Here is a 15,227-nt window from a genome sequence, read left to right as displayed (position 1 = left end):
AGAGAGGGCTACAATGGGGATGAAATTTTTACAAAGGCATATATAGGAAAACTCTTCTCCTTAGCAAAGCCATTGTTATTGGTATGGGAGCATCCTCAGGTAGTTTAAAATTCAACCCTCCTCCCCCCTTAATTCAAACTTTTCAATACTGAACTGATTTGTGTTTTTCTCTTGCCAATGTGATCAGATGAGCGATGAGGCTCATGGGCCTCTTGTTTAAGGAAAACTAGTTATGTCTACTTTTAGTAAAAATGAAATATATGGAGATAACGATCAGTGTTCAAGCTCAAAAGTCAATAAATTAAAAATGGAACAGAGCAAACACAGACCTCTAAAAATTACAGAGGTGGGATTATGTGACATGCAGGATTGAGCATCTCCTACTAATCGGTCACACCAGCCGCGTGTGCTCCTTGTCATGATCGGGATATAAAGGAAAAATCAGTGGACAATTCAGTGTGTGTATGATGGCCTAACAATAACAAAACGCTAATCACTTAATGATGAATTGTATATGTTGACATGGTCATGGTATCGACGATAGAACTTAGGAAATGATGGCTTTACACGAGATTGCTGATATTCTTGTTTCAGCAATTTGTCTGTCAATAATTTATCTCGTTTTAGAAATTGTCCATACGTAGAGCATCAACTGGAAAGATATAAACCCCGTGTACAGACGACGATGGTATATTGCTGCATAAGTAAGGGTTGTTGATGATTAGAAAGCTTAAGTCATCAAGTGTATCATATAGCTTGATAGTTAGATAAACACTAACGTCTTTTTCAAGTAAAATATCTAAACATGAAATAGATATGTCAGACCCTAAGGTATATTTTATTTCAAGATTACTTGTTTATCGTATCGACATAAGAATGGAAATTACCATTGTTGATTGACAATACGTCGTCGATAAATCTAAATTTCGAGTTGAAGGCGACAGCAAGTATTTTCTTCCTTTTACGCATAACATTTTGCATAAATTCTGTTTCATATTAATACAAAAATAGTTCTGCTAACGGGGCACAATGTGTACCCACATTGTTGGAAGACCTGGTCTCCAAAAACAATTAACATATATATCGTTAATCAGGAACTTAAGCATCTTTTTGATGTCAACTTCAGAGTACTTGTGTGTACAATCAGAATGTTTTTTAACAAAATAACTTTGCAAATGACCAACGACAATGTAAGTAAATTTACGAGTTAATTTTTTTTATTGAAAAAGCGGCTGTCAATGACATCAAAAAGCTGGGACTTTAATGGTTGTGATATTTGGTAAAATCTTGTGATTTCAAATTGTCCAAAAGTTCCTTGGAATTTTTATGTATCCTGATTTACACCACTTCTTGAGTACATAATTGCACAGTACTCTTGACATTTCTCCCTCACTACTGTTTCTCCATCACTACTGTTAATTTCTTCATAAAGAGTAGAAAGAGGCTTGATTGAACATTTACTGGAACCCGCTATGCATCTTTGATTGTAAGGATTCTTACATCGTCGCAAAATGTTCTTCCATTCAGGAGAGAGCTATATGCAGACTCCGGACCGTGGCTTGAGACGATGGGATTCTTATGAAGTTTCGATATCCAATATACATGTATTCATTTTGGCTCTTTGGGATATTAAAAAAATTCAAAACTGGCATATGATTTTGAAGAATTTCTTCCTATGAGTATAAGTAGGATTACCACTTGTAGAATTAAATCCAAGTTATTCTAAAATACAATTTTTATAATGAGCCTTACAAATGCTTTGTCAGCAGGGACTAGTATGTCTGATCATGTAATCTAATTCTTTTTTCACTTCTTGACTATTGAATAAAGATAGATAGATGGTTTGCATATGCCGCGCAGTCTTTTGATACGTAAAAAAATACTTCTTCAATGTGTTTTATATTGTGTCTAGCCTCTAAAATTGATTTTTGTTGTTTTTTACATAATTTTTGTGTCGCTGATCTTTTTACTGCTATATATATATACTAAAATATTAACGTAGTATCTTTATGCCGTAAATAAAAAAAATTAATATCATTCATGTGCGATTAAAAGGATATGTAAATAAAGCACTCGTCGTAAAATCCTATGTAAGAAGCGGGGATTTATTTTTGTATGACCCTCGTTTATTGTACTTTTTTATTAAGATCCCTCGATCGGATTAAGATTTAAACTTGTACACTATGTTAGTCTATCATAGTTTCATGAATGTGTGAAGTTATGAGAATTCCTGACGGCAAAGATTCAAATACGCATATTGGATAATTAATTGTCATTTTTCAAATATTTTGGAGGTCTAAATGTAAGTATATCTTAGTCTTGGTTTGAAAACAGTTATAACTACATGTATTTAAATTGATTGCAAACATAAATTTGTTCTTTTGAATTTAAGATACTACGGTGGAAGTTTTTCAAATTTAGGTCAAATTCAAATGTAAAGTCTCCGTGAATTTAATTGAAATATTCTTGGACTCTCTTTTTTCCTTAAATGTTCTAATCTTTTCCATGATTAATTTGCGAGTAAATTATTATTATCATTAATTAATCATTATCATGTCTTGTGTATTTCTTTAAGAAAAGCAACTATAAAATGTATATAAATACACATGTATTAATTTTATGATAAATATGTACCATTGACGATTTGAGATATGTTTAAACATACCCATCATATAATTTGAGTTTTAAATATTGAATTGAATTTGTAAAAAAAAAAAATAATAATAATAATGCCTCAATAGCACTTAATTATACATGTATTTTCATATTAAGAATTTTGTAAATGATGTAATTGGATTAATCATCGAACTGAATAACAAATAGTAATTGTCTTTATCTAATAATGATAAAGGTGAGTACAACCTACCTAAAATCTACATTTCACGTTTATATTTAACTTGTCTTTATCTCGTTAGCAAACACCACTTGCAAAAACTGTAAAGGGTTTCACCGATATATACATGTTAAAGTACCAAAGTTTCTAGCAGAACCTTATGCACCAAAATAAAAAAAATGACTTTGGGCAACACACATCCTGTGCTTCTCTTTTCATGTCAAACTAAAAAAAAATCAAGTGATCCGATTTACAGCTAATTAAAATTCACAACGCTTAAATGCATGTGCGTTACGTTTTTAATCGTTTTAAGGAACAGGGCCTTAGTATATCGATGTAACAAACGATAACTCGTGGTTTCCGCGTGATCTTTTGATAGTCATTGAATTATATAGGATTATTTTCCATAATCTAAGCATAGAAATTCAGAAATGTAAAGATTCGCAAGTTTTTCAATGAAAATATGTTTAAGCAATTTCTCTATTCTTAGATACAAAGATGTTTTTATTTCAAATCTGAATAAATATTCATAGTTCTATGCTTCAACAGTCTAACGAATTCAATAGCATCTTAACACCAAAGCTTAAATTTCATGTTTTGGAGCAAGAACTTCTTTTGCATTTATGTTAGACAAAAATCAGTAGAACTTTAAATATATCGGTTTTTGCAAGTAAGGAGACATGATTTTGATGAATATATAAAATGAATTAAAATGTTTTCAATTTAAACTAATCTTCAACATCTTAATGGAAGTGAAATTTGAAAGACTTTAAAATATCAATGTAAGAAATCCATCAGTTAAATTTTTCTTTAAAATTATGGAGGTTTTTCTTATTTCAGAACATAGCAATGTATGGACAGTAAAATTCCTAAATTAAATTAAGCAAATGTATGGCATTAAACTACTAAATATGTATAATTGTGTAGTAAATGACATTTTTAATGTAAAATAAATGATGGTAAAAAGGACAGTGAGTATTCAAGCTATCCAATACAAATCAGGAGCAGGGCAAACTCGGACCTCCAAATTATCAGAGGTGTGTAAATAATGGCCCAACACAATTACAATTAGTATGAAAAAACATCAATTTACTTTGGACTTAATGATTGATTGCATTTGCTGACAAAGTCATGTATCAATCATATAACTTACAAAAAGATGATACATGTATTCTAATTTCATCAACTTCTTATCAATTATTTTCCTCGTTTTAGAAATTGTTCATATGTAAAGCATGCTCTTGCGTATCGAATCAACTGAGAGATATAAACTCCGTATGCAGGTGATGGAGGAATATTGTTGCATAAGTAAGGGATCCCGGAAGTTGACGTTTGAAAAGTTAAAGTAACCATGTTTATCATAGAGCTTGGTTGTTAGATTACCAATAAGGTCTTTTTGAAGTAAAATATTCAAATATCAAACACATGTATTAGACTCTAAATGTCGAGTTGAAGGCCACAGCAAGTATTTTCTTCTTTTTAAGTAGAAGATTTTGAACGCATTCTGATTCATATGAATACAAAAATAGGTCTGCTACATGTAGTAATGGGGAGCAAGTGGTACCTATGGAAAATAAATCATCCAAATACGATCCAATATCAGAATATGTTTGCTTATAGTGTGATAAAGTCTTAACGACCATTAAATGTACGAAATGCCAACTTTAAATTCAATTCAATTTATTCACTCAAAACTATGTACATGGTACATGAGGTACAAAAACATATATAACATATATACATATAATACAATGGGTCAAGCAGAAGGTGATAACTAAGGAGAACAGACAATACTATTAATTTTAGAAATAAATGTACATATTTTTTTCAGAGAATCAACATCATTTTGGCACATGACTTCACAAAACTTGATAGTATTTGGATTAGAGCAAAATTTTTAGTTCAAATAAACTTTCCTCAGTTGGTTTAAAGCACTACATTCTAAGATAATTAATCTCCTATCTGGTTACTACTGCATAAGCTACAAACTCTTTCATTTCTCTGAGTACCATTCCATCTACCTGTTTCAATTGGAAGATGGTGATTTGTAGTTCTAAACTTAACAAAAGTTTTTTCTAAATCCAAATGATAATAGTGTTAAATATTTTTCGCACCCAAAATTGGTTTTATAAATTCTATAATTTAAACTTTTTGAAGATTCTTGAACTTCACTATTCCACATTTGAACACATTGATATTTTAATCTTTGTTTGACTGTAGCAGTTATCCATTCTACATTATATAAATATTGTTCGTGCTCATACCATATATCTGATAAACCACATCTATCAAAAATCTTTTGTACAAATGATACCCATGAGTTTTTCATTTCCCCCTTATCATATTGTTTACGTAAATACATATATACAATTCTACACAATTTGTTTTCTTTTCCATTCACAAGTTTTACCCAATATTTTATCATTCTTGAGTAAATATTTATGAGTAATGGAAACCGTCCAGTTTCTCCATAAATCATATAATTTGGGGTGCTACTTTTCAAATTCAATATACGATGGGCGTTCAATAAATAATGTCATTGGGGCTCGGAAAGAAACAAAAAACGCTTTTCTATGACTTAGTCTTAATGATTTAACTAAAATATTCTCTTTCAGTTAAAACGCATATCCGTTACATTTTCATTCAATTTCTAATTGTTTTTAGAACACATTTTTGAGTATGACCCTTCGTATACTGGAATATGGCAGATCCTATGATTTGCTGTACTTGTTTTTTTTTTCTTTATGATAGATGTTTTTCTAAGTTTAGGAAATGAAACAAGTCAAAGGTTGAAAGATCTGGCAAATTTTGTTGGTGTGACAAAACATTAACTTTCTGTTTATCCCCAAAACGCCTTTACTCTTCATGGTCTGTGGGTTTGGATGCTGTCATGAAGACAATTAATGTAGTGTATTCCTCATTCTGTTTCCTTCCTCTCATAAACCTTTCAATTTTTTGCAAAAAAATTGTTTTCTAGACTCCTCCAGAAATTTGAACTTCCTCCACGGATATGAATTTGAAGAACAAGACCGCTAATATTTAAGAAAATAGCATATAAAACTGTTTTATGCTCCTGCAATTCTTTGCTCTTCTTAAGCCTTTGCAGTTTTGTCAAGTGCATCTTATTGTAAATTTATTTTGAGGGCTTAAAGCAACATGGATTCAAGTTTCATTATCTGTTAGAATTTCATACAAACGTGGATAAGTACAATTTTTGATTTTTTGAAATAATTGTTTGGATATTCCTACACGCTGGCGTTTTCACTCATTTTTCAAAATGTAGGGTGACCTTTAAGTATTAAACTTTTTTTACTATAAAATGTTTATTTAAAACAGTATGAACTATCCCCAAAATGATTTTTATCAATTTTGCTATGTGTCTTAAAGTCAATAAAACATAATCAGAGATAATTTGTTGAAATATCGCAAATTTACATCGGTCGTTGTAAGTCATTGTTTCCAAGGACGGTACCCATTTTATTAATGCCCATTATATAATTTTTGTTGATTGAAATCTACATGTTCATCTGTCTATAAAACAGGCATTGGTTGCTGTAACTTTCACATATTTCAGTTAGTATATTTTTGGGATATTAACAAGTTTTACAGCTGCTTTAATGAAGCGTTTAATTTTACTCTAGTTTACTGATTCTTGACCATTCAATTTTAATGCAGTGTCTCGAATAGCCCTTGTTTTCCAGCTTCCCACGATGAAATAATGCGATGAAAAGTGGTCACACAAACTGTTATCAATTCATTAAAGATTCAATAATGAAAGAAAGTCAAGCTTTATGTCATATGACTACTATGTTGTATGCCATCGAGCTAATGACATTATTTATTGAACCTCCCTCGTATGTTTTAAATAACGTAAATATACTCGTTCAATAATATCAATGTTTTCATAGCCCCGTATTTCACAGCCATATAACAATACAGGTAAAACTACTTTCTCAAACAAATCCAATTGACATTCGAAGGGGAGATTAATCTGCCTAATTTTACGTATCACACCATACATCGCCTTTTGTGCTTGTTCGCATAGGTGTTTTCTTGTTTTACATAATGAGCCTGTACGAGAAAATACAATCCCCAAATAATTAAAATCATTGACTACTTCTATGACACTGCCATTATATGTGAAAATATTCTTTGGCTGTCTTCCCTTTGAAAAAATAAGTATCTTAGTTTTCTTAATATTCACACATTATTTCCATTCTTCACAATATTTGTAAAATTCATTGTGAACAAGGGTGTCGACATCCCTGTAATTTAATATTGTCTGTTATTGTAGCCCGCCTCAATTAAAAAGATTATAGTACTTGGAGCTTGCTCTTAAGCATCGATAAAGTTTGGAGATGTAAACACAATACGTAGGTTAAAGTGGGATATTACAACAAAAATAAGGAAATTTCACATTTGAAAATTTAAAATCACTTCCTTTGTCATTCAATTTAGGTTTAGTTCACCAGTATATACAGGCTGAGTTGTCCACAGATTTTTTTACATTATTTCCCGATCATGACAAGGATCACACAGCGGTTGTGACCCATCGGCAAAGGATGCCCACCCCTCCGTTGCATCTGATCCCACCTCCGGTGTTTTGGAGATCCGTGTTTGCTCCGCTCCTATTTTATAATGTTTAATGGACTTATGAGCTCGAATACTGGACCAGGTCTTATCTCCATAAATTTTACTCATACTATTCAAATATAAAACAGATGTGGCAGACTTCGTGATGTCTTAATTTCAAGTATATGGGGTATATCGAAACGACATGTGAATGAAATTAACTATCGCTAATTGATAAAACATTTCGATATATCTGAATGTATCTTATTGCGCTTGCCGTTAAATTTATGATGTGCTACCGTTGGAAGAAAAGAGGTGAATATATTATCGTTTTTATGAAAAATATGGAGATAACAGTTTTCAAGCTCAAACGCACATTAAACAATACAAATTTTAGAGTAGAGCATACACGAACCTCTAAAACATCAAGGGTAGGATCGGTTGCTATTCATTAAAGATGTATTAGTTGTGATGAATAATATGGAGATAACAAACAGAATTCAAGCTCAGAATTCCATAAAACAATGCAAAATAGGAGCAGAGCAAACACGGACCTCCGAAACATCAGAGGTGGGATCAGGTGCCATGGAAGAGTGAGCACCCCCTGCCGATCGGTGCGCTTTGTCATGACCGGGAATTAACGGGAAAATCGGTCGTCAGTTCAGTGTGAAAATATAGGATTAACATTTAAAATGAAAAACGTAAGCTTCTGACTCCATAAAAAATTGTATTTGCTGATAAGGTCATTGTATCGACCATAGAACTTACGAAATGATGACTTTAAGCGAGACTGCTAGTATTCTTATTTCATCAACTTGTTTGTCAATAATTTACCTCGTTTTAGAAATTGTTCATAGGTGGAGCATGCTCTTGCATATCGAATGAACTGAGAGATATAAACTCCGTATGCAGTTGATGAAGGTATATTGCTGCGTAAGTAAGGGAAGTTGCCGTTTAAAAAGTTAAAGTCATCATGTTTATCATAGAGCTTGGTTGTTAGATTACCAATAAGGTACGTCTTTTTCAAGTAAAACACTAAAATATGAAACACATCATAAGTAATGAATGTTGAATTCGCTTATATGCATTTCAGGAAGATACAGTGGAAGTTTAAAAAAAAATATCTGAATATTTTCAAATTTTAAATAAAATCTGGTCTACATTAAAAAAAAATCACAAAATGTTAAATGATTATGACAATGACCTGCCCTGAGATGTAAAGAGGATATAACACGTTAATGTTCGTGTATCCATGGTTAGGCATAATTATCTTGTTAACCATCGATTGCTAAACAAAAAGGGAAGTGCTAGAAAGAAAACAGGAGTGTTCTCTGATCAAGATCAAATCAGATATTGATTTAATTTCCAGAGTCCCAGTAAGTATACTGGCTTTTTTAGTCTGTGAAATAAAATGGAAAGGGAATCTTGTATGATAATAATGGTAAGTTAATCAGAATTCCTATGTTTAGATTTGATTTCTACTACAGAATTTTCTGTAGACTTAGCAAAAGACTTTCTGGGCTTTGTGGAAGAAAAAGATCTAGAAAAATGGCACTTTTAAAAGCAAAACTATCAGTTTCTCCAAACATGTATATCATAATATTTTGTCATTTTGACTAACTTTAGATATGTATTCCTAACCAAAACCTAAACTGATCTGAATTTGTTTTCTTCTCCACAGAAGGAAAAAGAGAAGAGAAATAATTATACAATTTACGAAAAAGATATTACACCTCAACTTTATGAAGATAGCACGTATTTCAAAAGTGTAAATTCAAATACTAAAGTAAACATTGCGTGTAAGGGTGACGTGCATTTTTGATTTACAAAGGAAACTGTAAAGAATCGTACTCACGATAATAATTAATGTCAAAATCAATTGGCTCTAAAACAATATCTTTTTTTTGTCTTTTTATATTAGAATAACATTTTTTAATTTCAATAAAAATACAGAAAGTGTCAATTAAAATTCTATGCATTGATTGCACGTTTATTTTTTTTTTACATCAGTTTCATAGGTACAGGCTTTAAACTGATATGGCTTTAATATTTTGCAGTATTCTTGTTTGTACATTTCATGAGAAGATGATGCCTTTTTAAACTTAAGCCTTTATTTTTATTTGACAGCATAGTATAAACATGTATTTGAAATTAAGTTTACTATCAATTCAAATGTAAAGATTATGATAAATAGTGCAAAATCTTTTTCGAAATAAATCAAATAAATAAAAAAAAAAGAAGGAAAAACTTTTAGAGGAACACTATCAGTTATAGATATCAACTCTGGTTCAAGCAATTGTTCAATTGTTCAAATAGAAGCTAAAATTCCAACAGAGGTCCAGATCAAAACTTCACTCAGTCACGAAACAAAATTCTGTTATGTTATTTTCTTGAAATGGAAACACAAAGACAAAATGACGCTTTACTAAGTAATCAGACGAAGCATAGCAATGCCAAAATAAACTAGTGCTAATTGTAACGGGGACCGTTACAGATGTTCCCCAAACGCTCCCCAACTCCCTTTTGGTGCCATATTCCCTGTAAGCTTCATTAAATAAGACAAACTCTATGCATTTGAGACTTTAACAATTTTTACCCAGAAGTGTACCAAGTTCATTCAAATTTTAGCATTGCATGCGTGCGCATGTGAATGCATGTTCATAATGACCATATCATCTTGTCTACACAATCTACACTAAATAACAAAGTATTTAATCCAAATGTTTCTTAATCCCACCACGTTTGGTTGAAAACCAAGGGAGTAATAGCTGTTTAAAGTTTAAGCCAATCAGATTGCAGCACACGTACATGCGCGTGTATGCATGGGCATGGTGACCATACCATCTTGTAGAAGTCCATTATATCTATCTATGTTCCAAACCCCATCCTGTTTGGTTGAAAACCAAGGGAGTTATAGCTATTAAAAGTTTCAGCCAATCAGATTGCAGCACACATGCATGCACGTGTTTCCATGATAATTGCTATATATCATATTGTACGATATCCTAATGCATGGCTATGTTTAAAATTTCAAAGGATTTCCTCAAAAAACAAGCAAGATATTGAGACTTTAGTTTCAGCCAATCAGAGCAAAGCACACGTGCATGCGCGTGAGATCTTGCTTTTTTGACCATGTCACCTTGTCTATGCTTCTAATATATACTTCTAATATGAGTTTTAAAGCATATCATCAATAACTTAAATAGTTACGTCTGTATCAATTATATTTCTCGTGTTGCACGTGCGAGCTCTTGCAAGCACACGTGCATGAACATGCTTTCATGATAATTCTTATATTACAGGCTGTAGATCTCCCTAATGTATGACTATGTTCAAAATTTCAAATGATTTTATCAAAAAACAAGAAAGATATTGAGACTTTAGTTTCAGCCAATCAGAGCAAAGCGCACGTGCATGCGCGTGAGATCTTGCTATTTTGACCATGTCATCTTCTGCATACTACTAATATATCCTTACATTATGAATTTCAAAACATTTTGTTAAAAAATAGAAAAGTTACGGTTTTATCCATTATATATTGGTCATTTCAAGTTTTGCACGTGCGCGCTCTTGCAAGCACGTGCGCGCAACATGACCTTGATTCCGCAAATCTACATCACATGTCTACTGACCCTAAAAACATCTCACCTAAATCGGATGTGTAGTTTACAAGATCATTCGCGGACAAAATTTTCCCGAGAAGAAAAATAATAATAATAAGAAACAGAGTAAAAACAATATGTTCCCCAACTTCGTTTGGGGAACATAATAATTCAATGTAATTCATTCCCAGATGACGAAGTATGTGGTATTCTGAAGACATTTCTCTGGTTGAAACAGAATTTCTCATCTTAAATTAATGTACCTCGGGTACTTCTTTTTAATCAAAAGCTTTCACAGGAAAAGGTGGGAAAAAAAAGATTTATGAACCCAACTAAGCTTTTTTGCAGATGTTTTATGTAAAGTATCCTCATTTTGACAAGAGAAAAATGGAACATAGTCTGCAATTTTAGGAATTATCTTTAATTATCATCGACGATTTAATTGGTGTTGATTACCTCCCTCAAGTCTATTAACATTCGTCGTCGTTTTAATTTCCGGGTCTGGATCAATTTTGATAGGAGAGAGAGGGAGGAGGAGAGAGAGATGTGTATTGAATTTCATTTCTAGCCTTCTACAAGGTGATGACGTAAGCAAAGTTGACCACTCAGTGTTACTTCCCCGCCTTCTCTCACTCTCTCCAACTAAGGACAAGCGAACAAAGTACATTTTTTTCTAGATCACCACAATCCCTCTTCATATTGATAGTTCCTACATAATTTTTCATTAATGTATCTATGGAGGCAACCATGGTTTTCTACTAGATGGTAGATGGTCTTTAATCCTATTTAACAAAATAAATTATGTCAGTTAAATGCATTTTAAATTTAAATGCTGAAAAATGAACCTCCAACGAAGTAAAAAGAACATTTTTTTAATAATACTATGATATGAATGTTTTCAGAACAAGAAAATGATAATACGAACTATGCATCTGTTTGTATAAAATTTTTACAAAATTTGTGGATATCCAATTTCCTACAAACTGTATTTATCAATTTTCATTAAAATATTCTTTTAATGATTAGAAATGTTCTTTTTTTTTAATACCTTCATAATATTCAAAATAAAATATCCCTGTATTTTTAAATAAATCAGTGTTGTTGGTTTTTTTAAATAATTAAGTTGATTTAAGTTGAAATATTAAAAGTGACATGCATGATTTTTTGTAGACATGATAAACAATGCAAATACCCACGAAAGGACGGATGCAGGACAAGGAAAAAAAGGTGCAGGTGCCAAAGCGGAACAGAAAAATTCAATTTGGGGACCACATTCCAAGGTCCGAATATACCGAGGGGGTTCGAAGGAATAACAACCGGTGTAGCAACAGGTTGTCCAAAGAAATGCAGTATTATGAGAAAGCACAGAAAGTGATTTTGAAAAATCTTGGTAAGGAAACTCAGCAGCTGCACGCTAGGATGTCCTCGACTTTGGCCACTCCTCGTTTGGAAGAAATGGAAAGTCCAAGTCTACGCATGACCAATCCGTTCGCAGTATATGGTTCTCCCGTGATCCCCTTCCTGAAAATGGATCATCCGAGACGCCAGCAACTTAAACCGATACACTTCAGCAAACCACGTGATCCATTTCATACACCACGCACATCCCTTACGTCAAACTCAATGAAAATGAGCTTTCCAAACAATGACGATATAATTGATAGACGAAGTAAAGCTAGCTCTCAGTCTCCGACCAGAAGATTAGAATTATCTAGTCCTGTGAAAGTGACAAGTCCATATAAAATTTTACTCTCAGATACTACATCGGAAAGCTTCGGGAGACTCATGCTCCGTAGTGACACAGACATGTCTTTTACAGATTTCGGAAGTACAGCTCACAAAGATGGACGTCGTAGCATAGCAGAGAGCATGCGTGCAACAAGTAGACTAAATTCTGGTAGAAGCAGTCACGTTAGTTTCATAGATATTCTAAAGGAAGCAGAAGAAAGGAAAGCAAAAGAAACGATCTCTGTCATCAACGAGGATGACACCAAACCTTTGTCGAGTTCACGAATGCGCCCCAAAACCCCTAATCCAATGTCGAACTATGACGACCCCAAATCAGGCAAGAAGACTGAAGAACTTATTCCTAAATCGACCCACCTGACTGCCACACCAAAGGCAACTTTTATTAATGTCCCTTCTTGATTGTGTTGTTGATTTCTAGTTTATCCATTGGTAGGTTTTATGAGTCCACCTGAAATCTGTTACTTTGTAAAACTACTCGCAATGCTTTCAATCGTTTTTATTATTTGCTGAATAAAGAGTCGAAACATAGTTCAAATCTCCATAAAAATCATCCTTTTGATAAAACACAGAACAAAAAACAATATCAACGTCAAACGAAACTAAACTCTAAACCAAGAACACAATACATCATCCAAGCAAAGTTAGACTATAACACCTGACAGATAAAATTACAAATGTTTTGAGTGCATTTATTAAAATATACTTATAAGTCTATCTCAAGATATTTTAGAAAGATAAGGTATGGTAATCAGGCCATCTGATAGACAGAATATCCTGTAGTCAAAGGTTGAAGCAATACCAGGTCCCCTTTCGCCAAGTGCACTTTGGTTCTCCTAAAAAAATTTATATAAGGCCCCTAATTCATTACAAAATAAATATTGAAGTGCAACAACATGTAATATTGATTTATATCTCATCAAGGTACACTCATAAAAAAAATCAGTTCAATATCACCAAACTTTTAGGGGGAAAGTGCGGGATATCTAATGGGGTAGACAGAGAGCGGGACAGACAGACCGAAAGGAACCGGTTTCTGTCAAGTCTTTCTGGCGCGCCCCGTCTGCCAACTTGGTTTCCCGCTCTTTTCTTTCTAAACTATTGCAGATATTGAGCTTAATTTCTGGCATGTGAGTGTAGCTTTATGAGTTATAAATTAAGTTAGCATTTTATTTTGTTTCGATTATTTCTTTTTTACAGATATGATTAATCAATAAATTTAGTTCTTAACGAGAACTTCATTGCACTTGCTGGTAGGGGACAAGGTTTGCTCATTCAATACTCTTAGAATGCTTGTTTAATAAGCAGTTGTCCATGGTGTCAAAATGCCTATTATTTCATCTATCGAGGGAACGGTTCTTCAGAGTTAAGGAAAGCCGAATACATGTTGCAAGTGGGTCCATATTTTCTAAAAGTCTTGATATCCACATCTGATTAATATCTTGAATAGGTTGTATACATAGTACTCCTGAATTTTATCCTTTACTTCTGTTTATATTTTTGTCAGCGATTAAGGAAAATTGGTATAACATTTACTAAAACACGCCTGGTATCTATCTTAGGATTTTTTGAGGTTTTGGAATCCAGTATAGGTACAATGCATGTACCTGGTAATTTGACTTCAGTTTGACCGGAATATTAAAAATATTAAAACTGACCTATGATTTTGAAGGATCCTAAATTGGATTGTTAAATTAAAATCAACCCGTTTCTCCACAATACTATAGTAAAGATGAGCCTTACAATTAATTACATCTTTCATCAGCTGTCATCAGTACATACACTGTATTCACCACGTAATCTTTCTGAACATTATTTCACATCTGAATTACTGAAGACAGAGGAGCAAGACGTAAAAAAAAAGAAAATGTTTTTTTCTTAGTATATCTTAATTTGTAAAATAGCGATGGAGTAAATAAAGTCCTCATTTTGTCTATGGCTCGTGAATAATAAGTTCTTCTTCCAAATCTTTAATTAAGGTATTACTAATGAAAGATAACAAGCCAAAAATCAGAAACATATATATGCATGTACTAGTATATCATATTTTTAATCTGTTGATTTGAGACTTGATATTTTGGTCAAAAATCCAAAGACGGCTCAAAGATCTTTGGGAATATAAGAACAAAAGGTCAATAGTACAACATAGTTCTCAACAAATGATTTAAGATCGTCGGCTTTAGACGTCCGTCATGATTATCACGGTGGAAAATGCTGTCTTTTTTTTTTTTAATAAACATACCTAAACAGTTCTACACAAGATTGACGAAATATAGGATGAAGAAATCATAATTAAAGAAAGCATCTGAGTTTTCAATACAATTTAAAAATCTATGATAAATTAACACACAATATAAATTATGTAATATCTAAAATCTATGTATGCACATCATAATATTTAAATAAAATATGTTACAAAAATTGGCATTATTTTTTATTTCAATTAAAATGCAAAAGATGTTGACTTCTATCAA

General features: G+C 32.4%; 1 protein-coding gene across 1 annotated transcript; it reads left to right on the top strand.

Moving 5' to 3' along the window:
* Positions 1 to 8,734: 8,734 nt before the first annotated feature.
* LOC134247614 (uncharacterized) lies at positions 8,735 to 13,285 on the top strand. The gene is made up of 2 exons (XM_062729944.1): positions 8,735 to 8,781; positions 12,178 to 13,285. Exon 2 carries the CDS (start codon positions 12,190 to 12,192, stop codon positions 13,153 to 13,155), a length of 966 nt encoding a protein of 321 aa, XP_062585928.1. The 5' UTR covers positions 8,735 to 8,781; positions 12,178 to 12,189; the 3' UTR covers positions 13,156 to 13,285.
* The last annotated feature ends 1,942 nt before the right edge of the window (positions 13,286 to 15,227 follow it).

The sequence above is a fragment of the Saccostrea cucullata genome, unplaced genomic scaffold (genome assembly GCF_032062105.1).
Source record: "Saccostrea cucullata isolate Sc308-1 unplaced genomic scaffold, CSIRO_AGI_Scuc_v1 ctg143, whole genome shotgun sequence".
NCBI lineage: Eukaryota > Metazoa > Mollusca > Bivalvia > Ostreida > Ostreidae > Saccostrea > Saccostrea cuccullata.
The sequence above is the reverse complement of the archived record's forward strand: the minus strand, read 5'-3'. Positions and strand labels throughout refer to the sequence as shown.